The sequence below is a fragment of the Dipteris shenzhenensis genome, chromosome 1 (genome assembly GCF_047967505.1).
Source record: "Dipteris shenzhenensis isolate YYH24624 ecotype China chromosome 1, Dip_SZ_1.0, whole genome shotgun sequence".
NCBI lineage: Eukaryota > Viridiplantae > Streptophyta > Polypodiopsida > Gleicheniales > Dipteridaceae > Dipteris > Dipteris shenzhenensis.
Genome location: NC_141596.1, coordinates 26380093 through 26400329, shown reverse-complemented (window position 1 = coordinate 26400329; position 20237 = coordinate 26380093). Strand labels below are relative to the sequence as shown.

The following is a 20237-nucleotide window of genomic DNA, read 5'->3' as shown; positions in this document are numbered from 1 at the left end:
ACCACATAAAAAAGTGGTCGTGTCGATAATGCATCTATGTCGATAGTAAAGAATAATATATATGGGAACCTAATCATGGTGCTCCGAACATAACCATTGATTTAAAAGAAATTAATCTTCATGTAAGTCTTCTATCAAATGTGGAGATTGAGCTATTAGGTGTTATGTGAACCACGTACAAAATCTCTCTCTCTCTCTCTCTCTCTCTCTCTCTCTCAAAATGAACCACATACAAAAAATCGCCATGGCCCATGCTGAGAACACCCCTTGAGGCATCATCTAATGCAACTATTCATAAAAAGTCGAGAAGCAATGCATCAACCCCGACGCATCCATTCTCCAAGGCGCAACAGCAAGGAGTCATTTTTGGACCTGATGGATAACCGACCTGGCAACCAAAGCTAGGAGTGTAGTGAGGAGCTGAGGACTCAAGAGCTGCTGTTGTACGTGAGGAGCACACGCGAGAGGACACCGGGAGGTCGCTAAGGTACTAGAGGTCCACAGTAAGCGGGAGTTCGCAACATGGAGCACGCGGGAGCTATCTGAGAGCTGGAGGTCCACAGTACGTAACGCGAGAGCCGTCAAAACCCACTAGAAGCTTGTAGGCTGCAACTCACTAGACATACTACGACAGTACATTGTGAGGAGCTCGATGGAGCTGAAGAGCTAGAGGTCACGTGCGGGAGATGTGACTCGTCAAGAGCACGGTGCGAGAGGACGGGTGAGAGGGTGGTGTGAGAGAGCATGGGTGAGAACTCATCAAGGAGAATGGAACCTGGATGCTAGGCAGAGCGGGAGAGGGAGCTCAAGCCGAGGCGAGTTTTGGCATCACTGGCAGGCTAGCGATGCTCCCTCGTTTATAGCATTTCATGACTCCACCCTCCACTCGTGACACGTGGCAAATAGTAGTCCCTCCTCATGACACGTGGCATGTAGCTCTCCCTCCTGTTGCGACACGTGGCACGTAGCTCTCCCTCCTCTCACGACAGGTGGCACACTTGGCCCCCTCCTCCCTCCTTAATATATAATAAGATAAGATAAGATAAGAAGCTTTACAGGGGTTCAAGATGCCTTTTGAAGGCACAATTTAAGACACACCAGCCATAATTCGTCTCTCGCAAGGTTTTGCCTGGTATGTTAGTGTCATCACAACTGACGTTTGCACAACCTTTTGATTCCTCAACTCTTGCATGTTTGACAGTATTACCACTGTGAATTCAAGACTTGTGCCTGGTCTCTTGAAATACTCAAACTTTGAAAGCCTCAAAACCCCTCTAGATCCAAAGATTTACTAGACAAGATGCTTGAGACATTTCCTCCCCCAAACACTAGCAACAATCATCCTAGAGGGGGACAAATGGATCCGTATGAACAATTATGCACCTTAAGTTTTCCTGTTGACCTTCAAAACAGATCTGTCTTCCAGCTATATGAGGCATGCAATGCCTTTACGTCCCAGATACAAATCTGAAAATGATAGTAAAATCTTCTCTATTTTACATTTACTATTCATAAATCAAAGATAGCCCAACTTGGAACTGGAGACGTGAGCCTCTGTGCAAGGGGATGCTCACTCGGCAAACTGGTGAAGTATATTTCATTTCAATCTGCTTGCAATAATATTGACCCTACAATATACACTCAAGACACTACTTTTTCATCAAGAGGACTACAGTGTGTGCAGCAATGCTCCGATTTTCCCCCAAGCTATCCACTTTTTCGTGAGTTTTTGCTTTAATGTTAACAACAGAAGGATCTGCACCTAGCAGCTCACAGAGGTTGGACCTAATAGCTTCTTTGTGAGGACTCAGTTTTGGCCTCTGCAAAATCAATGTGGCATCCAAATTGCCCAGCTCATATCCTGCTTCATGCATCAGGCGAACCTGGAAAAAAAACAGCCACCTGTTAAACACTGAGGCAGCAGATTGAATTAGTACTCACACCAAGCTTTGATCTAGAAACTATGCTGGCATATGACCAGTGGACATCTACAATCACCTTATAAATAAAAAGGAGCACACCTGTAACCATGAAACGAACAGCCACGAGTTTATCAACTGCAACAAATACCTTGCAAAGTCACATAAGAATAACAAGCAGGTATGTGTTAATTTAAAGATACGACACGAACTAGAAGGGCAATGCAACCTCTAGATCATCCTTTCCTTGTCAAAGCAGCCATATAAAAAAGACTGTTTCACTCTCCCAGGCACCAGCTTCCCCCTGCTTTACCCCCTGCTCCGCTCTGTCCCCAAATCTCTTCCCTCTCCTACACTCTTTGCAGCCTGCTGCTATAGCCTCCATGTGACAGTTGTGGCCAAGCCCACCATTCCTGCATATCTACCACCTGCATCTCCATTCCCATATCGCTAACCTGCTCCCTCCCTCTCAATAATTCCCACTCTTCTCCCTTGCTTCCCTGTGTGGTGCTCAGTTGGCCTGGCCAGAGGGACTCAAATGGCAGCACCCCTAACAAGCAGACCGAAGTTCAATGTCGACAGGACGAATTGCAGCAGGGATGAACTGAGTAGCCAGAACATGACAGCCACATCAAGATCTGCAGCTCACGGGACACATGGACAGCCCTGCAGGAAGCCATGTCAGCACAGAATGCCATGCAGGCAGTCCATATGGATAGTTTAATCATCGGGCAGCCTGGGTGCCTTCCATGTCAGCAGTCAGGTACCAGTGGCAGGTCAGCTGACTGCCATGTCAATAGCAGTCGCCCCCTGTCAAGTCGGTTTATTCCAAGACAGGTCAGGTATATTCCAAGGGGTCCAGGGCCTATAAACGATTGCCATTTGCACCCTTCTACCAAGCCTCAGCAGCACTTAAATCAGGATCAGAAACCAGCCCCTTAGTAGTACTATAGGAAGTTGGATAAGATGAAGAGTCGACTCCATCCTCACAGTAGGGCGTCAGTTCAGCCTTTTGGCATGATGCTATGACAGGGTGGCCCTCACACCCAGTGTTGCTAACTTGCATCCACACACAATCCTCATAGCTTGCAGTTGTTTACGTCTCTATTTCAGTGTGGTTACATATCTGTACTCAGTAAGATAGAATGCGCAGACAAGTGAGAGGAATTAGCTCAGATGTATGTTACATGGCAAATTTTTTCCTGAGCTTTCAGGAGGTTGGCATCAACACACTCCAGCAAAACCGTGAACATCAAAGAACCCTCCAACTCCAATAAGAATCAAGAGGCAGTTGTGAAACTGTAGCAATCATGGAGGTACCCATCACCCACCCACAATGTAGGCCATGATGCAAGCCCAACAGACAAAGGCCCTCCTCGCGGTTGTGTTCTAATTAAAATGTAGCAGGACCTTGGATGGGTCGGTGACAGAAAATACTTAGACACCGTTGGTAATGTATATAAATTTAAATAGTCGGCTGTTTTGTTGTATCAAAATATTCCAGTCAAGTATTTGTCTGCCAAGGTCTTTGTGAAAGAAAATAGGAAACAAGAGGCCTGCTGACAGGAAATAAGAGGCCCTCCAAACACATGTTAGTTTTGTTTTAGAGGGACTCCTGTTTCATGTTAGTGAGCTATGTCCATATTTCATCTTTTTCCAACACATTGATGACGTGTTTTGAGATAACAAGAAGGCTCTATGGACTTCCGTGTGGTATAATGTGGGTTAATTTGTTATGCCAGTGCCTAGGGGCAAGAACATGGCTAATAAATTAGATGAGTACCCAAGAGGATGTAATGTTGAAATACACATAAGTTTGGACCTAGCAAGTGGCTATGTTTAGTAAGGAGTCTTCTAGGGATTTGGGGATAAATCCTGCAGCACAAAATCCCTGAGACGTCGAACTAGGGGTTCATCAGAAGATGGCTGTTGTGTGACCAAGACTTAAGAATGTGACAGCTTTATAGTCCCTCTTAGGATTTTCAGTTAGCTTTATAGTCCTTAGTAGTATTTTCAGTTTTATGGAGACATATCAGAGCATATTATGATATTGTCTCAACATTGACTGAGTTGACCTCACATAAGTTTGGTGTACAAAAGAGGTAGGGGCATATTAGAGAAGATGATAGAATGAGTGGAAGAGAGATAGAAGGGGAGAGGGAAGGAGACGGGTGGGGGGGGGGGGGGGGGGGAGAGAGAGAGAGAGAGAGAAGAAACGTAGGAGGAGGGAGGGTAGGATAGGATTAGATGTCACATCAAAAAGTGAGTACATAGGGTGGGAAAGTGCACTCATATAGTCCCCCTCCACAATCTGCTTTTTGCCCCTCTCTAGGTCTAAGCATCCCCTAGCCAAATTAGCCCTAACCCTCACTAAGTTGGCCCAATCTTGGCCTTTATTACAATGCATCCCCCACTGTAAAAAGGACATTCTCCATCATGCATGCCACCAGGATCAAAAGGAAATGTGATATATTCGTTTGCTTGGGGTGTTTGCCACCCCTGAGGTGGTAATCCATCCTGGCATGCTCATTGTCACAAAGCTCCATAATCACATAAGTTCCAGATGTCCCCATAGTTTTCGTTCTACACGCCCCATTGTGCTTTGCTGTCCACTTTCCCCATGGAAAGCATCGATTGCTTTGCCATATACCTGTTTTGGTACAACAAGGAGGGGCATTGGATGAAACAAACAAATGTCAAATCTTGCTTAACCTTCATTTGCTTCAGGCTGAAAATGGTCAACTGTCCATTAGACAACACAAACATGCACATCTTTTGCCAAAAGCTATAAGACACATGCAACCCAAAGTGCATATGCTGAGCCATAGTCTTGAGTACGCATGCAACTAATGCACTTCACCACTGCTCATTAGGTAAGCATACTTGGGAGTTTTGCCTTCTACACTTAGTCACTGGTTGCATGATTCTGGCCCTTCTCCCACACACACTAGCAAGTTCCATGTAGCTCCTTTCCAAGTGGCTCCTTCAAGCTCAGTTAATTCTTTTGCAGAGTTGCCTCTGTTAGGCACAATGCCCTATATTGATATCATTGCAGGATTTGCAATCCGCTGCCAAATAAGTTCTCATTGGGAATGGGCTGAAATAGTGGCATGCACATAGGGCTGTGTAATGCATTATCCCTTGAAACTAATTGCATAAAAAATTTCAGTTCCATAGCCAGTATGCGCAAATCTGAAAGTATAATGGATCCATTTCCGTCAAGGCTTGAAAGTTTGGCTATTAAGCAGCCCTTCATTACAACAGCATGATCCCCATCTCTGATTACATTCTGCAGGTGGAACTCGCAAACATACGGGTGATCTCCATGTGATACCAACATTCATGAACTTTCATCGTTGACAAGCTGGAATTACTGCATGCAATATAAAGAAGCATAATGCCTTAATGATAAATATGCCAAAATTTGTGGCCCAAAAACCTCAACATCACACTGCATTAGGACTGCAATCATAAGAATTGGATCTCAGGGCTTGTCTAGCTGGCTTATGTCTGCAGCTTGGTGGACAAATAGCTCTTTTACATATTTCTCAATTTCTACTAGAGATATCTGTATGTTACTAGTAGTCAACCTTGATGAACTATAGTTAATAGTCCTGACATCACCCTCACACCTTTGTTTAGCCTCATCATGTGCACATGGATTTGCTTTTGCAAGTACCAATACATGGCAGCGTTATTTATCACAGGTTGCAGGCAGCACGAGGACACCCTTCCGATGTTTTGCCCTTTCATTTACAGAACTCGTATGAGCTGCCATTGTTTGCAGCATATCTTCAATATCAACATACGCAAGCTCGTGCCTCTCCTTCAACGAAGTAGGCGTACTCTTCAGAGGGCTTGGCTGGATCTTGATTAGTTGTATTTGAGGACTATGGCAGAGACGACTTGCTCAATGATGCTCAGATGCAGTCGATGTGGCATGCATACGCAAGACTATTGGTCAACACATGCACTTTGGGTTGCACATGGCTAATAGCCTTTGTTCTCCGTGCATGTTTGTGTTGCTTCTTACTCCCACAGCAACATGGACAGCTAACCCTTTTCAGTCTCAAGCAAATGGAGGTCAAACGGGATCTAGCATTTTCTTGTTTCATCCAATGCTCCCTCCCTGGTCTACCAAAATAGGTTCAAACAATGTGTTTGATTATTTTGTTTTCAAGCAGTTGGACTTTGGTGTGTTCAGTGACAGGAAAGATTATGGGACCATGCCTACATGACTCCTGGCAGGCCTGATTTGTCTCTCTCAAAGTTATTTGGCTGTCCAGAGGCTAGATGCACCATGTTTCAGCAATTGTGTCATCTTTGGAAGACATCTGAAAGACGTACATGATAGCATCCAAGTATTGCAGCTCTATGTTGACTCATGTGAGAATTCTAGATCCAGGAGATGCTGAGGGATTAGAGAAACTCATGGAGCCGTTTGAGTCCAATCACAGCAGCTATAATGAAGACGATGTTCAGTTCTTCACATTTGGTAAGGACAGCATAACTACAGATGCAATGCAAAGACAGCTTATTGAAGCACTCATTGAAGCTAAGATGTTTGGTATATGGAAAAGTAAGCAATGCTTCCCATGTGGACGAAACCCATGGGAAAGCCACATGACCCCGGAGGTGCCACAAGACCCAAGGCAAAGGAATATATCACATTTCCTTTTAACCCCGATATGAAGTGTGTCCTTTTTACAGGAGGCGGCCTTGCTGTCTAACCATCACCTGCATTTTTGAGGAGGGATGGATGTAATGAAGGCCAAGATTGGGCCAAGTTAGTGAGGGTTAGGCTAATTTCTCTAGAGGATGTTTAGGCCTAGAGAGGGCACAAAGGAGATAGTGTGGAGGAAAACTATATAAGTCCACCACCTTTGTACTTACTTTTTGACATGACATCTAATCCTATCCTCCATTCCTCCTACGTGCTGCTTACACTCTCTCCCAATTGTTGGAATGGTCACCTCCCCATTTGTAAGCCCCCATATGAGGAGAGCAGGAGGGAGGTAGACCTGGAGATAATGGGGCTGCCACATGAGCAGCACATGAGCTGTCATGTGGACAGCACAAGAGACCTTGTGCAGGAGAGATGGCGGGGGCATGAAGCCCTGGATCTGACCTGGCAAGACGGAATTGCAGAGCAGGCGTACGGACTGCACCAGGGCCCTATGAAGGGCGCGATGACATCAGCAAGGTGTACAGAACTGTACGGTGCTGGAGAAGGGCCTGGCAGAGGTGCAACATGGCGGGGGTTACCAGCAGCCTGGTCGGCCAGGTATAGGGCTGGTTCCGGCCAGCCTACCATGCCTAGAAAATGGCAGGGCAGAAGGGGCTGGACCCGCCAGGTATAAGAGGGCATCAGCCCTTGAAGTGAGGGTCAAAAGCCCTAGTTGTGTGGGCCAGGGGCCCTGGTTATGAGAGCCCTTTTAGGGCGGTTTTGCAGCAGCCTGGTCGGCCTGTTTGGGTCGGCCAGGTTGAGGCTGTTGGTCGGTTTTTGGGGACAGGCCTTTGGGCCTATAAAAGGAGAGGCCCTAGGCCTCATAATTCATCCAACTATCCAGCAAGAAAAGGAGCAGACAACCTACACAGTGATGAGCCTCTACAGTTTGGGCCCCAAACGCCTATCAGACTAGGTCAAGAGCACCGTTGGTGTAAAGCAAGGTTGCCCTCTTTCACCGACCCTCTTCGGGCTCTACATTGACGAGATCACATCCTTCATTGATCGCCTGGGAGGCGAGGGATCACTGCTGGCCAACCTGATGATACATATATTGCTATACTCTGATGACATAGATGATAGTCCTTATATCATCTTCGGCAAGGGGCAACAGAGGCATGTGGAGGCACTAGAGGTGTTTGCAGGACAATCAACCTTGGGAAGACCGAGGTCATGATGATTGATCTTCCACACCTCACGCGCTGTACTGCTCCGACATAGCTTCACTAACTGAGGTGAGCCAGTTGAGATAGTGTAGTCTTACACATACTTGGGGGCAGTTTTCACAGGTCCAATTTACAGGATGCTCCATGTGGCCAAAGCACAACTCGCACATGGACAAGGAGTCTTAGCTTGACTAGAGAGAGAGTGCTTTCAGGCGCACTTTCAGGACCAGCCGCTGAAGGGGCTGGCTTTTCGACCTTTTAGTGGCCATGTATGCAACACCCTTCTAGGGAGGGACCTTCCAGTGATGGAGTGAAAGAAATTTGAGTGGTTACAGGTGATTATGGGCTCCAAGGTGATTAGGATTAAGCCCTCTGTCCCACATTAGATAGTACATGTAGAGTTTGCCATGACACCTTTCTAGGTCGATGCCATTTTTCAGACAATGACCTACCTCCACAGAGTATGGGCCTTACCTCCCGGGAGACTACCAAGGCGGGCACTAAAGTCTTCTATACAACTATGAGAGAGAGGGGATGACAAATGGTATGCATGCTATCCATTTGGCTCGCCAGCCACGGTATCCAGATGGACCGACTGCCCCCCTTCCAGTATAGTATGGACATGCCACTCTAGTCGATTCCTGGCGATGAGATTAACTGTATCATGTGGTTAGACCTCCTCCAGTTGTATACATCTCGGATGCAATGAAGGAGGCATGGGAAGACTGGAGGAAGGGGATAAAATTGGCAAAAGGGAGAGAGAGGAAGGGGGAGAGCAAGCGAGAAGTGAGGAAGGGGGTAGAGGGAGAGGAAGCGAGAGGAGTGGGGGTAAGAGAGAGATAGAGAGATTTTGGTGTTAGAAAAGACCCAACAAAGGGTACGCATAGCGGAAGACTGATAGAACAAAGATGTGCAAGCCAGTAAATAGACAATGCTCAGAAACAAATATAGAAGCAACTCTTTATATTTCTGTCCGTCCACAAAGTAGGACAGGACACAATACCAAAAGGTTCTCCTACTAGATGTCAAGCTCTTCTAGATCTCTGAGCCCGCAAGCTCCACCTCGAGCAAATGTAGACTCTCTGTCTAGAGTGATCCTCTCCACCTTGCTGTCCAGAACCTCAGACTAGGTGGGCAGCCCTTCTCAACTTAGTCTGCAGCTTCTCTATACCTCCTTCACCTCCTGGATATAGGCCCAAGGTAGGTCTAGTGCTGCTCTTATCTGTTGGCTTAAGTGCTGCTCCAGATGATATGATGATCACAACACCTTGCTGCCCTACAAGACAGCCAAGGTCCAGCCTCTAGGGAACTCAGTCTGCAGCACACCTTCCACTCTCCTTCACCCCCAGTGTGAGGCCCAAGGGAGTGGCTTCTGGCTGCTCCTTAGATAGGCCCCAAGACTAGTCATTAGGGGCCCTTTTATAGGGCTGGAGACTCCTGCAAGTTTGCAGACGGCTCGACCCATTTCTCCAGAAACGTGTGGCCCAAAGTTGCCGCCTTGCTATTTGCGAAATAGCGCCTATCTTCAGCTTTGAAAGGCAAGGATAACGTGTGCACCAAACTGAAAATGCGGTACTATGGCGAGTTTTGTATTGCTCCCTTGGAGCCAGTTTCTGTCCACCATCCGGTGGATGAATATACTCTTTCTCTCTCTCCGTTTAAGTTATCTCTGAGTGCGTGTTTATTGCATCTGTGATCATCTATCTGAGTTGAGTGTAAGGAAGAGTGGGAGAGATCTTGGGTGGAGGTTTGAGTGATTCATTCCCTCCTATTCTTTAACATGGTATCAGAGCCATAGGCTCTCAACTCTTCTTCATCAAAGCACTCTCTGAAGGAAGGAGTCCCTTGGCAGTAAGGCGATTCTGTTTTCAGCTCAGGCTAGCACGGGGGGTCAGTACATCTTTATTGCTTCATTTTTTTTTTCAGTTTGCTATTCACCGAGATGGATCAGGGTTCAGAAGCCTCTACACCCATTGCTTGCCCTTCCTCCTCCTCCAGTCATCTTCCTTCTTCATTTATTCCCAATTTTGGTGAAGCTGGAAAGCTTGATGGCACGAACTATCCAATTTGGAAAGTCAAGATCCGAAGCCATCTGTTGGCTCGGAAGCTGTGGAAGATAGTGATTGGGACCGAGGAGAAGCCGGAGGACATTGTGGACAAAAGAGGTGAAGTTCTAGTTGAAGTAGATGCGGATGAACTCTGTGCATGGGAGGAGAGGGATGCTCAAGCCTTAGCAATGCTTATTGGCACGACAGCACATGCTGTGATTCCTCATATCCAATTGGCAGAGACGTCTTCAGAGGCGTGGGCCATACTGAAGGAGCTGTATGAAAGCGATAATACAGCCCGTATCATTACTCTTCAGCATCAGCTTTATAATCTTGATATGAATGAGGGTGATAGTGTGCATGATCATCTGACAAAGGTGAAAGTCGTGCAGGACCAGCTCGCAGCGGTTGGTCAGAAGGTGGACACGAGTCAATTGGCGTTGCTCACACTCCACAAGTTGCCACGGAGTTTCAAAAGTTTTGTGACTACGGTCACTGCGGGTCAACGGACTAAGCCAATCACCTTTGAGGAGCTTGGCCCACTCCTTCAGGAGGAGGCTCGAGAGAAACTCTTTACGCAAACCGACGAGAAGGCATTAGTGGCCAAAGACAAGCCTGGAAAAGGCGAGCCAAAGGATTTCAAGAAGTTAGAGGACGCTGACCGCAAGAAGAAAATGAAGTGCTATTATTGTGAAAAGCTTGGCCACTCCGCCAAAGAATGCCAAAAGAAGAAAGCAGATCAAAAGCGGAAGAGAGAAGCCAAGAACAAAGAAGAGCCTAAGAATGATTCTGCCAAATGTGACGACTGGACAGTTGTTTTTTATCAGTGAACATTGTTCAGCATATGCAGTCAGTGAAGGTAAAGAAGGTTGGTATGTTGACAGCAGTGCTTCCAAGCACATGTCCAACAGAAGGACTTGGTTCAAAACCATGGAAAGTACGCACCCGGATTCCAAAGTTTTTATCGGGGATAGCCGGACGTGTCCTGTGAACGGCATCGGTAGCATTCCTTTCGTTACAACCGCGGGTGAGGAGAAGTATATCTCTGGAGTACTTTATGTACCCAACCTTTGCAAGAATTTACTGTCTGTAAGTCAGATGGACAAAAACAACATGGCAGTTCTCTTTCAAGATGGCAAGGTCACCGTGACATCCAAAGCAAATGGACAAATGGTGGCTCAAGGAGTTGAAGAGAACGGACAGTACCGCCTCAGTGCAATGTTGGTTCACGCAGACAACGAAAAGTCCAAACTTTGGCATGAGCGTTTCGGTCATGTCAGCTATGGAATCTTGGCTGAAATGTCAAAGTCGAAGATGGTGGATGGACTTCCACCAATTACAGGCAAGGATGATGTCAGTAAGGCTTGTCTAGAAGGCAAGCAGCACAGGGATAAGTTCCCACAAGAGGCCTCGTTTCGGGCCAGCAAACCACTTGAGTTGGTTCACGCCAACATTTGTGGCCCAATGTCTACAGCATCGTGGGCAAGATCCAGGTACTCACTTCTCTTTGTGGATGATTTCAGTAGAATGACCTAGGTATATTCTCAGGCTTTCGAGAAGTTCAAGGACTGGAAGGCCAGAGTTGAAAAGGAGACAGGGGAGGATGTCAAGACGTTCCGCACAGACAAAGGGGAAGAATTCACCTCAAATGAGTTCAACACATTTTGTCGCAAGCATGGGATCAAGCGACAACTCACCACAGCACATACTTCTCAGCAAAACGGGGTAGCCGAGAGGAAGCATAGAACCACCACAGAGACAAGGCTTGCTATGCTTTGAGGGAGGAATCTTTGTAAAGCCTATTGGAGTGAAGCTATCAATACAGCCGTGCATATTCTCAACCGGACCAAGACGAAGGCCGTCAAGGACAAGACTCCATATGAGGCATTTTATGGTAAGAAGCCCTCTATCACTCATCTTCGCATTTTTGGTTCTAACGCATGGGTGCATGTGCACAAGGAAGACAGGACCAAGCTTGATTCCCGGAGCATAAAATGTATCTTTGTTTGGTATAGCGAAGAATCCAAGGCCTATCGCCTCTTCGACCCAGTAAAGAAGCAGATCCTTATCAGTCGGGATGTTGTCTTCGAGGAAAAGAAACCTGAACCCCAGGAGGAGCCTCAGATTGAGGAGGAGGAGATTGTTCGACCACCGAACCCACCCGCCCCAGGTTGACCATCCCAGAGGTGGCAAAATCAAAAGCTGATGTTCCACAAGATACTCAGGATGTTCCAGAAGAAGTTCCAGTTCCTCCTCCCACAGAGAAGCGGAAAAGGTTGCCCCAATGGTACCTACGGACATTGGAAGAGTCTCGGGTCACCGAATTACCTGAGAGTAGCAGTTCCGGATTGCATCGGTCCGAACGTCTTCAAAAGGCCCCATCCGTGAATTTTGCGTTGGTGGCTCAGCTTGATAAGCCAAGGACCTTCGAGGAGGCGAAGGACAATCCAGAATGGCAGGCTGCCATGAAGGCAGAGATGGATGCTATCCTGAAGAACAATACCTGGGACTTAGTGGCCAGGCCCCCGTGACGGAAAGTCAATGGCACTACGTGGGTATACAAACTTAAATACAAATCAGACGGCAGCTTGGATAAGTATAAAGCAATGTTAGTGGTCAAAGGTTTTACTCAAACTCAAGGCATGGATTTTGATGAAACTTTTGGTCCCACAGCCCGCATGGTTACTCTCCGGACAGTGATTGCCCTTGCTGCCCAATTCCAGTGGGCTATTTTTCAAATGGATGTGAAGTCCGCAGTCCTTAATGGAACCCTGGAGGAGGAGGTATACGTGGAGCAACCACCGGGCATATCTCTCTTTAGATTTGTTGCATAGCTTACTTGGTGTACAAAGCTATGATGAATATCTGACACGCATAAGTCTTTCAGCCCCACAAAAGGGGAGATCACTTTGCTATCCTATAGAGTTCTTCATTTTTCCAATAATCCATTTATCTATGCTCATTAATGAAGAAGACAATCTATGTTAGACATGGGCAACAATTTTATACAACTCCATAGCAAATCATGTATGATGATAATTCTACACATGTTCCCCAATTTAAACCTATCAAGTGCTCAGAGCTTGGTACCAAAGGATTGATGTATTCTTTCAGAAGATAGGGCTAAGTCGGAGTCCTTCTGAGGCAAACCTTTACTTGTTCATTGAGAAGGGATTGCGACTGGTACTCATCCTCTATGTTGATGATCTTATCTTGACAGGTGATCACGTCAAGAAGATTTCACAGGTCAAGGAGCTACTCATGTCTGAGTTTGAGATGACTGACCTTGGGTTATTACATTACTTCCTTGGGATTGAAGTAAAGCAAGCCAAAGACAAGATCTTCATTTCACAGGAGAAATATTGCAGAGAACTTCTAAAAATATTTCAGATGGAGGATTGCAGGACAGCATTAACTCCCATGGAGGTCGGGCTCAAGCTAAGTGTTCACGACACATCTCAGCCGGTCGATACTCCCTTGTACCGACGATTGGTAGGAAGTTTGCTTTACCTTACCAATACTCGACCTGATATTTGTTATGCAGTTGGGCTATTATGCCAGTTCTCTGCTTCTCCCAGGAAGGGTCATTGGGATGCAGGTTTACGGGTGCTAAGGTATCTAAAGGGTACTTGCACCTATGGGATCACCTACACCAAAGGCATCGAACTAGGCGGGTTCTGTGACAGTGATTGGGCGGGTGATGCTGACACCAGAAGATCGACAACAAGTATTGTTTCTTACTTGCATCTGGTGCCATCTCTTGGCTGAGTAAGAAGCAACCCACAGTAGCCCTTTCATCTACAGAGACAGAGTACAGAGCCGCGTGTACAGCAGCTTGTGAGACACTGTGGTTAAGGTGGATTCTGGAGGACATGGACGTGTGTCAGGAGGACGCAACAGTGCTGATGTGCGACAATCAGAGTTGCATAGCCATTGCCAAGAATCCAGTGTACCATGCGCGGACCAAGCACAGAGAAGTTCATTACCACTTTGTTCGAGAGCTCATCATCGACGACGTGATCGAGCTTATCTACTGCCCGACCGCCAACAACTTGTCCGACCTCTTCATGAAAGCACTCCCTCGAGAACAGATGGAGCACCTCATCAAACGCATGGGGCTTGGCCCACAGTTGTGACATTGAGGGGGGGTGTTAGAAATTCACTGTGCCCACCTGTGAGCCCCCGATTTGAGGGGACAAGGGGCAGTGAGAGGTAGGAGGGCTGGGAAAGAGAGAGACCCAGGCTGACATCATAGGCAACCAGCACACGGGCTGGTTGCTGCCTGCAACAGAGAAATAGGGGGCTTTGTGCCTCCCTGGAGGCGCCTACAGCTGCATGGACTGGCTGCACAGGGCACCCTTTTATAAAGGCCTGTGGCAGGCCCAGTCGACCCAACCAGGGCCACCGACCAGGGCCAACCCTGGTCGGATTTCCAGGGCCATCTGGTCGGCCACCAGACAGGGTACCAACCCTGCTGGTCGGTCAACCCAAAGGGCCTGGGCAGTGCCTATAAAAGGCCCACTCCTTCAGTCATTTCAGCATCCTCGATCATGGGTCTTAGAACTCGCAACTCCTGCTCCTCCAGGTCTTGTCCATACAAGCAAATCATCTTCGTACATAGGTACAATCCCGGTAGTACTAAAGGTCAGTAGCACCAACATTCCTAATCACCAACCTGCCAGTGTTCTCAAGCAATCCTAGCACAAACGTTATCCAGCCTAAATCCCTGCCAAGCACCACGCTCCCAAGGTCTGTTCCAACCTCCACAACCAAGTTCTTAGCCTGTACAATGAGATCCCAGTACATAGATCTCCAAGGCCAAGTGTCTTTCCAGAAGTCCAAGACCATGAGCTCTAGATGAGCTCTGAATTGAGTAATCCTCCAGTGACAGTATGCTCTTTTGACCTCTAGATGTCCCTGTCGTGTTGCTTCAACATGTTTCAAATGTTCTTTTTCCAGTAAACTGCAACCGATCTTCGAAGAAGCAACACGACTTCCCTCTACCTACCAGGAAGGCCTTCACTCTCTAGTCCCTCAACGCCTGAGAAACACAAAGCAAAGACTTTGCCCATAGCTTGCTACTATGCACAAAGAATATACATACTGATAAATCCACCCATTTGTATGCCTGCTTTGAAAACAAGCTAGGTACCTCATCAAGGCACCCACAGCATCCCTGTGTAAACCTAGAGTGCTATCTTCAGTGTCATTGCATCAATCTGACTCCGATGCCTAAGAAGATACCTTCTCATGCAAGTGATATCAGTTTTTTGTTCCTAGAACAATCTAAGCAAACATTGCTGTCCTTTGCCTCCACAAAGGTATCTAGTTCCTGTAACTCATCAGACCATCTCTCAATGTTAGACATAACCAGGTACACCAAGATCTGCATACCTTATCTCAGCCATACTTGGAGTTTTCACCAAGAAAAAATTCCTTGTGTCTATGACCACATTGGCTGCTGGTTTCGACTCCTCTGCTTCTTATTGGACTCCTTCCTTCTCTTCTGGTGAGCTTTCTTCTTTCTGCAGTCCTTTACAAAATGCCCTAGCTGGTCACTTCAGAAGCATTTCTTCTTCTAGCCTCCACTAGATGAAGAGTCCTCCTCCTCATCAGGTTTGTCATTCCTCTTTTTGTTGTCAAGCTCGCTGTTGCCACGCTTGCCCTTCCCTCTGCCCTTGGTCATCCAGCGCAACAAAGGCCTTATGGTCGGATCCGTTGTACTCTCTCTCCTGAGCTTCGCTCTCCCAAGATTATTGCTACAGAAGAACAATAAACAGGCTGGGCCTGTGCAACTGCCACGTGGCAGTCAACCGGGCTCTACAGGGTCAAAACAGAGCAATAAAGAGGTACCTTGAGCAGGTTTGCAGGCGAAAGATACCTGGGCAGGAGACAGCAGCAAAAGATTCAGCAGACAGGTGCATTATGGAGCTGTTTGACAGGTTGGGGCAGGGCAGGAATATGCAGCAGGCATGTGCAGCAGTCAAGGCTGCCACGTGGCAGGAAGGCGCAGTGATCTGGCAAGGATATATCTGCAAGACTGGTCAGGCCAGTCTACAGACTGGGTCGGACAGTTTCAGGGGGCCCCAGCCCTATATAAAGGGCCCAAGCCCTGGTCATTAAGATCTATCAGGTGAGCCTCACAATAGGCTGTCTTGGAGAGCAGCAAGGAGGCCAACATCTACTATTGGTGGGCCAGAGGCTGCGCAGCAAGAAGGCAACACAATATGCAGTCCAGCCTGTAGATCGTGTGAAGGGTGAAGAGCTGTACATCGCAGGATCAGAGAAAGGTTGAAAAGAGCAAACATTGCCTTACCATAGCTGCTTCTCTCGAGCTTACCCAATTCCCAAAGCTTGGAATGGGCAATATAGCAGCGATGATGAGGAAATGAAGGTCTTAGGAGGAGTACACTTGCTTGAATCTGAATAACCCTTTTTCTTGCAAGGGTACCTTTCCTTCAGAGATGTAGACGTCAATTTCTACAAGCTTGAACCGAGACCTCCCTTCAAAGGTTCTCACTGCACTTGTGAGTCTTCCTGAGGGCTTTGATGCCATGTTATCAAACAAAGGTACCGCAGCAGAAGATAATGAAAGGAATGCCAAGAAACAAACCAGTGCTCATTGAAATCTCACTTCTTTCCTTGACGTATACAAGTGCATAGAGAGATGCATACAGGCTTAGATCATTGAACAATGCAACAGTAGAGTAGAGCAGATCATATATTTATAGATTGCTCCAAAGCTAATGGACAAACACTGCTTCAAAAGAATGTGTTAAAGTATGCCACCATCTAGCAGACAGGGCGCTGCCTAGATGTGGACCAGTGACCACCCCAAACTGTCATCTACCTCCTGCTGGCACCTTCAATCGTCGTCAGCCTCTGTGCTCTCCTAGAGCTTCAGTAGTGTGCATGATCATGGACACTCCTTGCTGCTGCTCTTCCCGATGAAGAGAGAGAGTGGAAAAATGGCTCCCTTCGTCAAGTTTGAAAAGGACCAAAAGGACCATTTATAGCTGACCTGGGTCCTGCAGACTGATGCTCCACGAATCTCAGATCTGCTTGTTGCTCTGGAACTGCAGCTGATCTGAGAACCTGTAAATCCCAAGTGCAGGTTACTGCTCTTCACCCGTGTACGTGATCTGCAGACTGTTCTCTAGATAATCCTTGGCCTCTCTGCTGCCTGTACAATAGATAGGCCCCAAGGCTAGGGGTAGTGTTGGAGATCCCTGAAAACTGCCCGACTAGTCAGCAGACCAAATGGCTCAAAGCTGCTGCCTGGCTGCTGTGTGGCGGCCTTGCTGTTTGGCCTATCTTCTGTACAGTTAGTTCCCCCTTCCAGAACAGCCAGAACAGCACTCCATGAAGGAAGGGGGGACAAGAGCATCCGCAACACATCCGGAACATGCAGAAAACCAGGAACGCTGGGAGAACACGTTCCCCATTTCCGGAACAAGTTCTGGCCTGCAAACAAACGTTGGAGATCCCTGAAAACTGCCCGACTAGTCAGCAGACACATATGGCTCAAAGCTGCTGCCTGGCTGCTGTGTGGCGGCCTTGCTGTTTGGCCTATCTTCTGTACAGTTAGTTCCCCCTTCCAGAACAGCCGGAACAGCATTCCATGAAGGAAGGGGGGACAAGAGCATCCACAACACATCCGGAACATGCAGAAAACCAGCAACGCTGGGGGAACACGTTCCCCATTTCCGGAACAAGTTCTGGCCTTCTCAGTTCTCTCACCCCCTTCTTCTCTCAGCCCCTTCTCTCCACTCTCTTCCCCTTCTCTCAGCCCCCTTCTTCCAGCCCTCCCCACTCTCGATCCCCCTTGTCTCAGCCCCTTCTCTCCACTCTCTCCTCCATCTCTCAAGCTTCGTTCGCCTTCTGTCAACCCTCTCCACTCTCTCCCCCTTCTTTCCACTCTCCTTCTTCTCTCAGCCCCTTCTCTCCACTCTCTCCCCCTTCTAAGTTCTCTCTTCCCCTTCTCTGAGCCCCCCTTCTCTCAGCACTTCTACGGCATAATGCATTATGCACATTGCAAACATCTTCACAAATATATAGTTCAATTTTCTATGGATTTTGTGTGTTTTTAAAAGTTTAAAGCTGAAATGGAAAGCTTAGAGCTAAAAGCGGTTTTCTTTTCATATTTTGCTATATTTCCATGTGATTTGATGATATGTCATAAGATGTGTGGTAACTATGATCTTCTGCTCTTCTCCGACTTGTTCTTGTGCCCTGGTGAGCCTCTATCCTGTGAGCAGACTTTGTTGCTGGCCCTGGTTATAGTATTTGCCCCATGTGTGGGTCCTTCTGCCCACAATTGAGGGCTTGTGCTACCCTCCCACAGCAGCTTGGTATTGCTACTCATGCTACCCACATGGCACCCTGCGTTCTGCGGCTGCCCTACACATTCCAAACCGTGGCATCCCATTTCCTTGCCCATGTGGCATCTCCTATATGCTGTTGCTGGTACACCTCCTCCGTGTCCTCGTTTGGGGGCTCACAGGTGGGGAGGTGACCAGATAATCCCAATATGGTTGAGCCCCTTGATCTCCTTGAGCAATTGGTCTCTGCGTCCTACAGCCTCATACATGAAGATCGCTAAACGTCTTTGATTTGGATGAACCAAAAGTCTGGAGAGGGGTCCAAATCCATCTCTAAAAAGACTCTGGTGACAGTTCAAGGCTAATCAAGTTCAGCTTTCAGACATAAAATTAATGTATATACCCTAATAAGGCTCTAAAATGTAAGAGGAAAGGAGAATATACATCTAGAGGAATCCAGGAAAATGCCTAACTCATCCTTTGAAACACAACAAATAGTGCAGTCTCAATCTCATCATAGTCACAAGGTTGAAAACCGTAAACTCTTCTCCAACCAACGCCCAACGGTGGTCGTAGACCAAAGTATAAACAAATGCTCTCACACATACAAAACCACGCACCCACGCACGCTTAGAATCCATTTATACAAAAGTCTTCGTACAAAGTTTATGGTGAGCACTCCGGAGGTGAACGCAAGGAGAATATACATACATACGAACATACGTACGTGCGTGCATGTACGCCAGCCACTAAGAAAAGGCAAGAAGCATTCAAAGATAAGCTTTCTAAAATCAAAACAGAAATTTCGCGCTACAGAAGAAACTCTCCTCCAAAATTGAGTTCTTTGAGAGTCTGCGAAGGGAACAATACTCACTTGCTGAACTGTTTTTCTACAGAGCAATTCGTCTAATGTGTAGGAACGAAGCTTGTACAACTACATAAGTCAAACAAGAATACGGACCGCTTCTATCATGAAAACTGAGGAAGCTGCACCCCGCCATTTGGGGTCGTTATCTGGGAAAATTTGTCCGATATCTGGAAGGCCAAGCGCTCCCAGAATAGCATCCACAACACAGTGCAGTAGCACGTCACCTAAAACATAACATAGTCGCTCGTCAGAGGGAAGCAGGAAGGCTAGTGTTCTTCCTGTTCAGTGTGGTTGAGAAAGTCTCACCGTCCGAATGAGCTTCGCATCCTCGATCGTGTGGAATATTTATCCCACCAATAATAAGGGGCAGGTTCGGTTCCAGTCTGTGCAAGTCAAAGCCATGTCCGACCCTGAAAGGGAGTATAGGCGCCTTCTTCGCAGCTGGGCTCGCTGTGCCAACGTAAGGGGCGGCTTGCGTAGCTTGGCAGGATGTGCGATTTACAGAGATGGGTCGCCTTCGCTGAATGCCACTCTCCGACCGAGCATGTAGGCTTCCTTGTCTGCATGGCGCAAAAAGGGGAAATTTTGAATTGGAGACGTTCCTTTGCACAAAGCGAGCCCGTGCTCTACGTCTGGTGGCGTTTGGGATCCATGCTACGAGCGCGAAGGAATGCAAGGACTCACCTGAAGCCGGGGCCGAGGCGAGGCGAATGACCAGCAAACGAAAGCTCCGAGGAGGGAGGCAAAGGGGGAGGGGTGTGGGAGAGGAGGAGAGCGGCCATGGATGAAAGAAAAGGTGGAGCTGTGAGGAAGAGGAAGAGGAAGAAGAATTTGAGGAGGGATGCATGAAGAAGAATTTGAGGAGGGATGCATGTTCGGAAGGGGATCGTTGAGGGCCGAAACAGACAAGGCCCCTCTTCCTTCCTCGTGGGCCTTCCACTTTAAGAGCACCCATCTTTCTTTTTCACATTTGCTCAACGCCCCAATGGGTTTCACGGCCCACATCAGGGTGGATTCTCGAGAAAAACCAAAGCTCGTTCCTTGAATGCACATCCTTGCATTTATGGTGAGGCGCCATTGGCTGCAGCGTCTTTACGGCAGGTTTCATTGGCTGTCGTCGTCAGTGAAGCTGCTTCGCCGCCAACGATGCCAGCTAAACTTCACTATTGTGACAAGCAAAGCAATTCGC

General features: G+C 47.5%; 1 protein-coding gene across 1 annotated transcript; it reads right to left on the bottom strand.

The window, feature by feature from the left end:
* Positions 1–1220: 1220 nt before the first annotated feature.
* On the bottom strand, positions 1221–19864 carry ISPF (isoprenoid F). Its single transcript, XM_087380978.1, has 4 exons — positions 19733–19864; positions 19355–19608; positions 19142–19272; positions 1221–1883 (listed from the first exon to the last, which is right to left on the bottom strand). The coding sequence occupies exons 1-4, from the start codon at positions 19828–19830 to the stop codon at positions 1650–1652; spliced, it is 717 nt and encodes a 238-aa protein (XP_087237104.1). The 5' UTR covers positions 19831–19864; the 3' UTR covers positions 1221–1649.
* Between the last annotated feature and the right edge of the window lie 373 nt (positions 19865–20237).

Coding starts and splice junctions, on each gene's coding strand:
- ISPF (XM_087380978.1), bottom strand. CDS start 19,830: ATGGCCGCTCTCCTCCTCTCCCACACCCCTCCCCCTTTGCCTCCCTCC. Junction 19,273..19,354: donor ATGCGAAGCTCATTCGGACG/GTGAGACTTTCT, acceptor GTTATGTTTTAG/GTGACGTGCTACTGCACTGT. Junction 1,884..19,141: donor CAGTTTTCATGATAGAAGCG/GTCCGTATTCTT, acceptor TTTTTTTTCCAG/GTTCGCCTGATGCATGAAGC.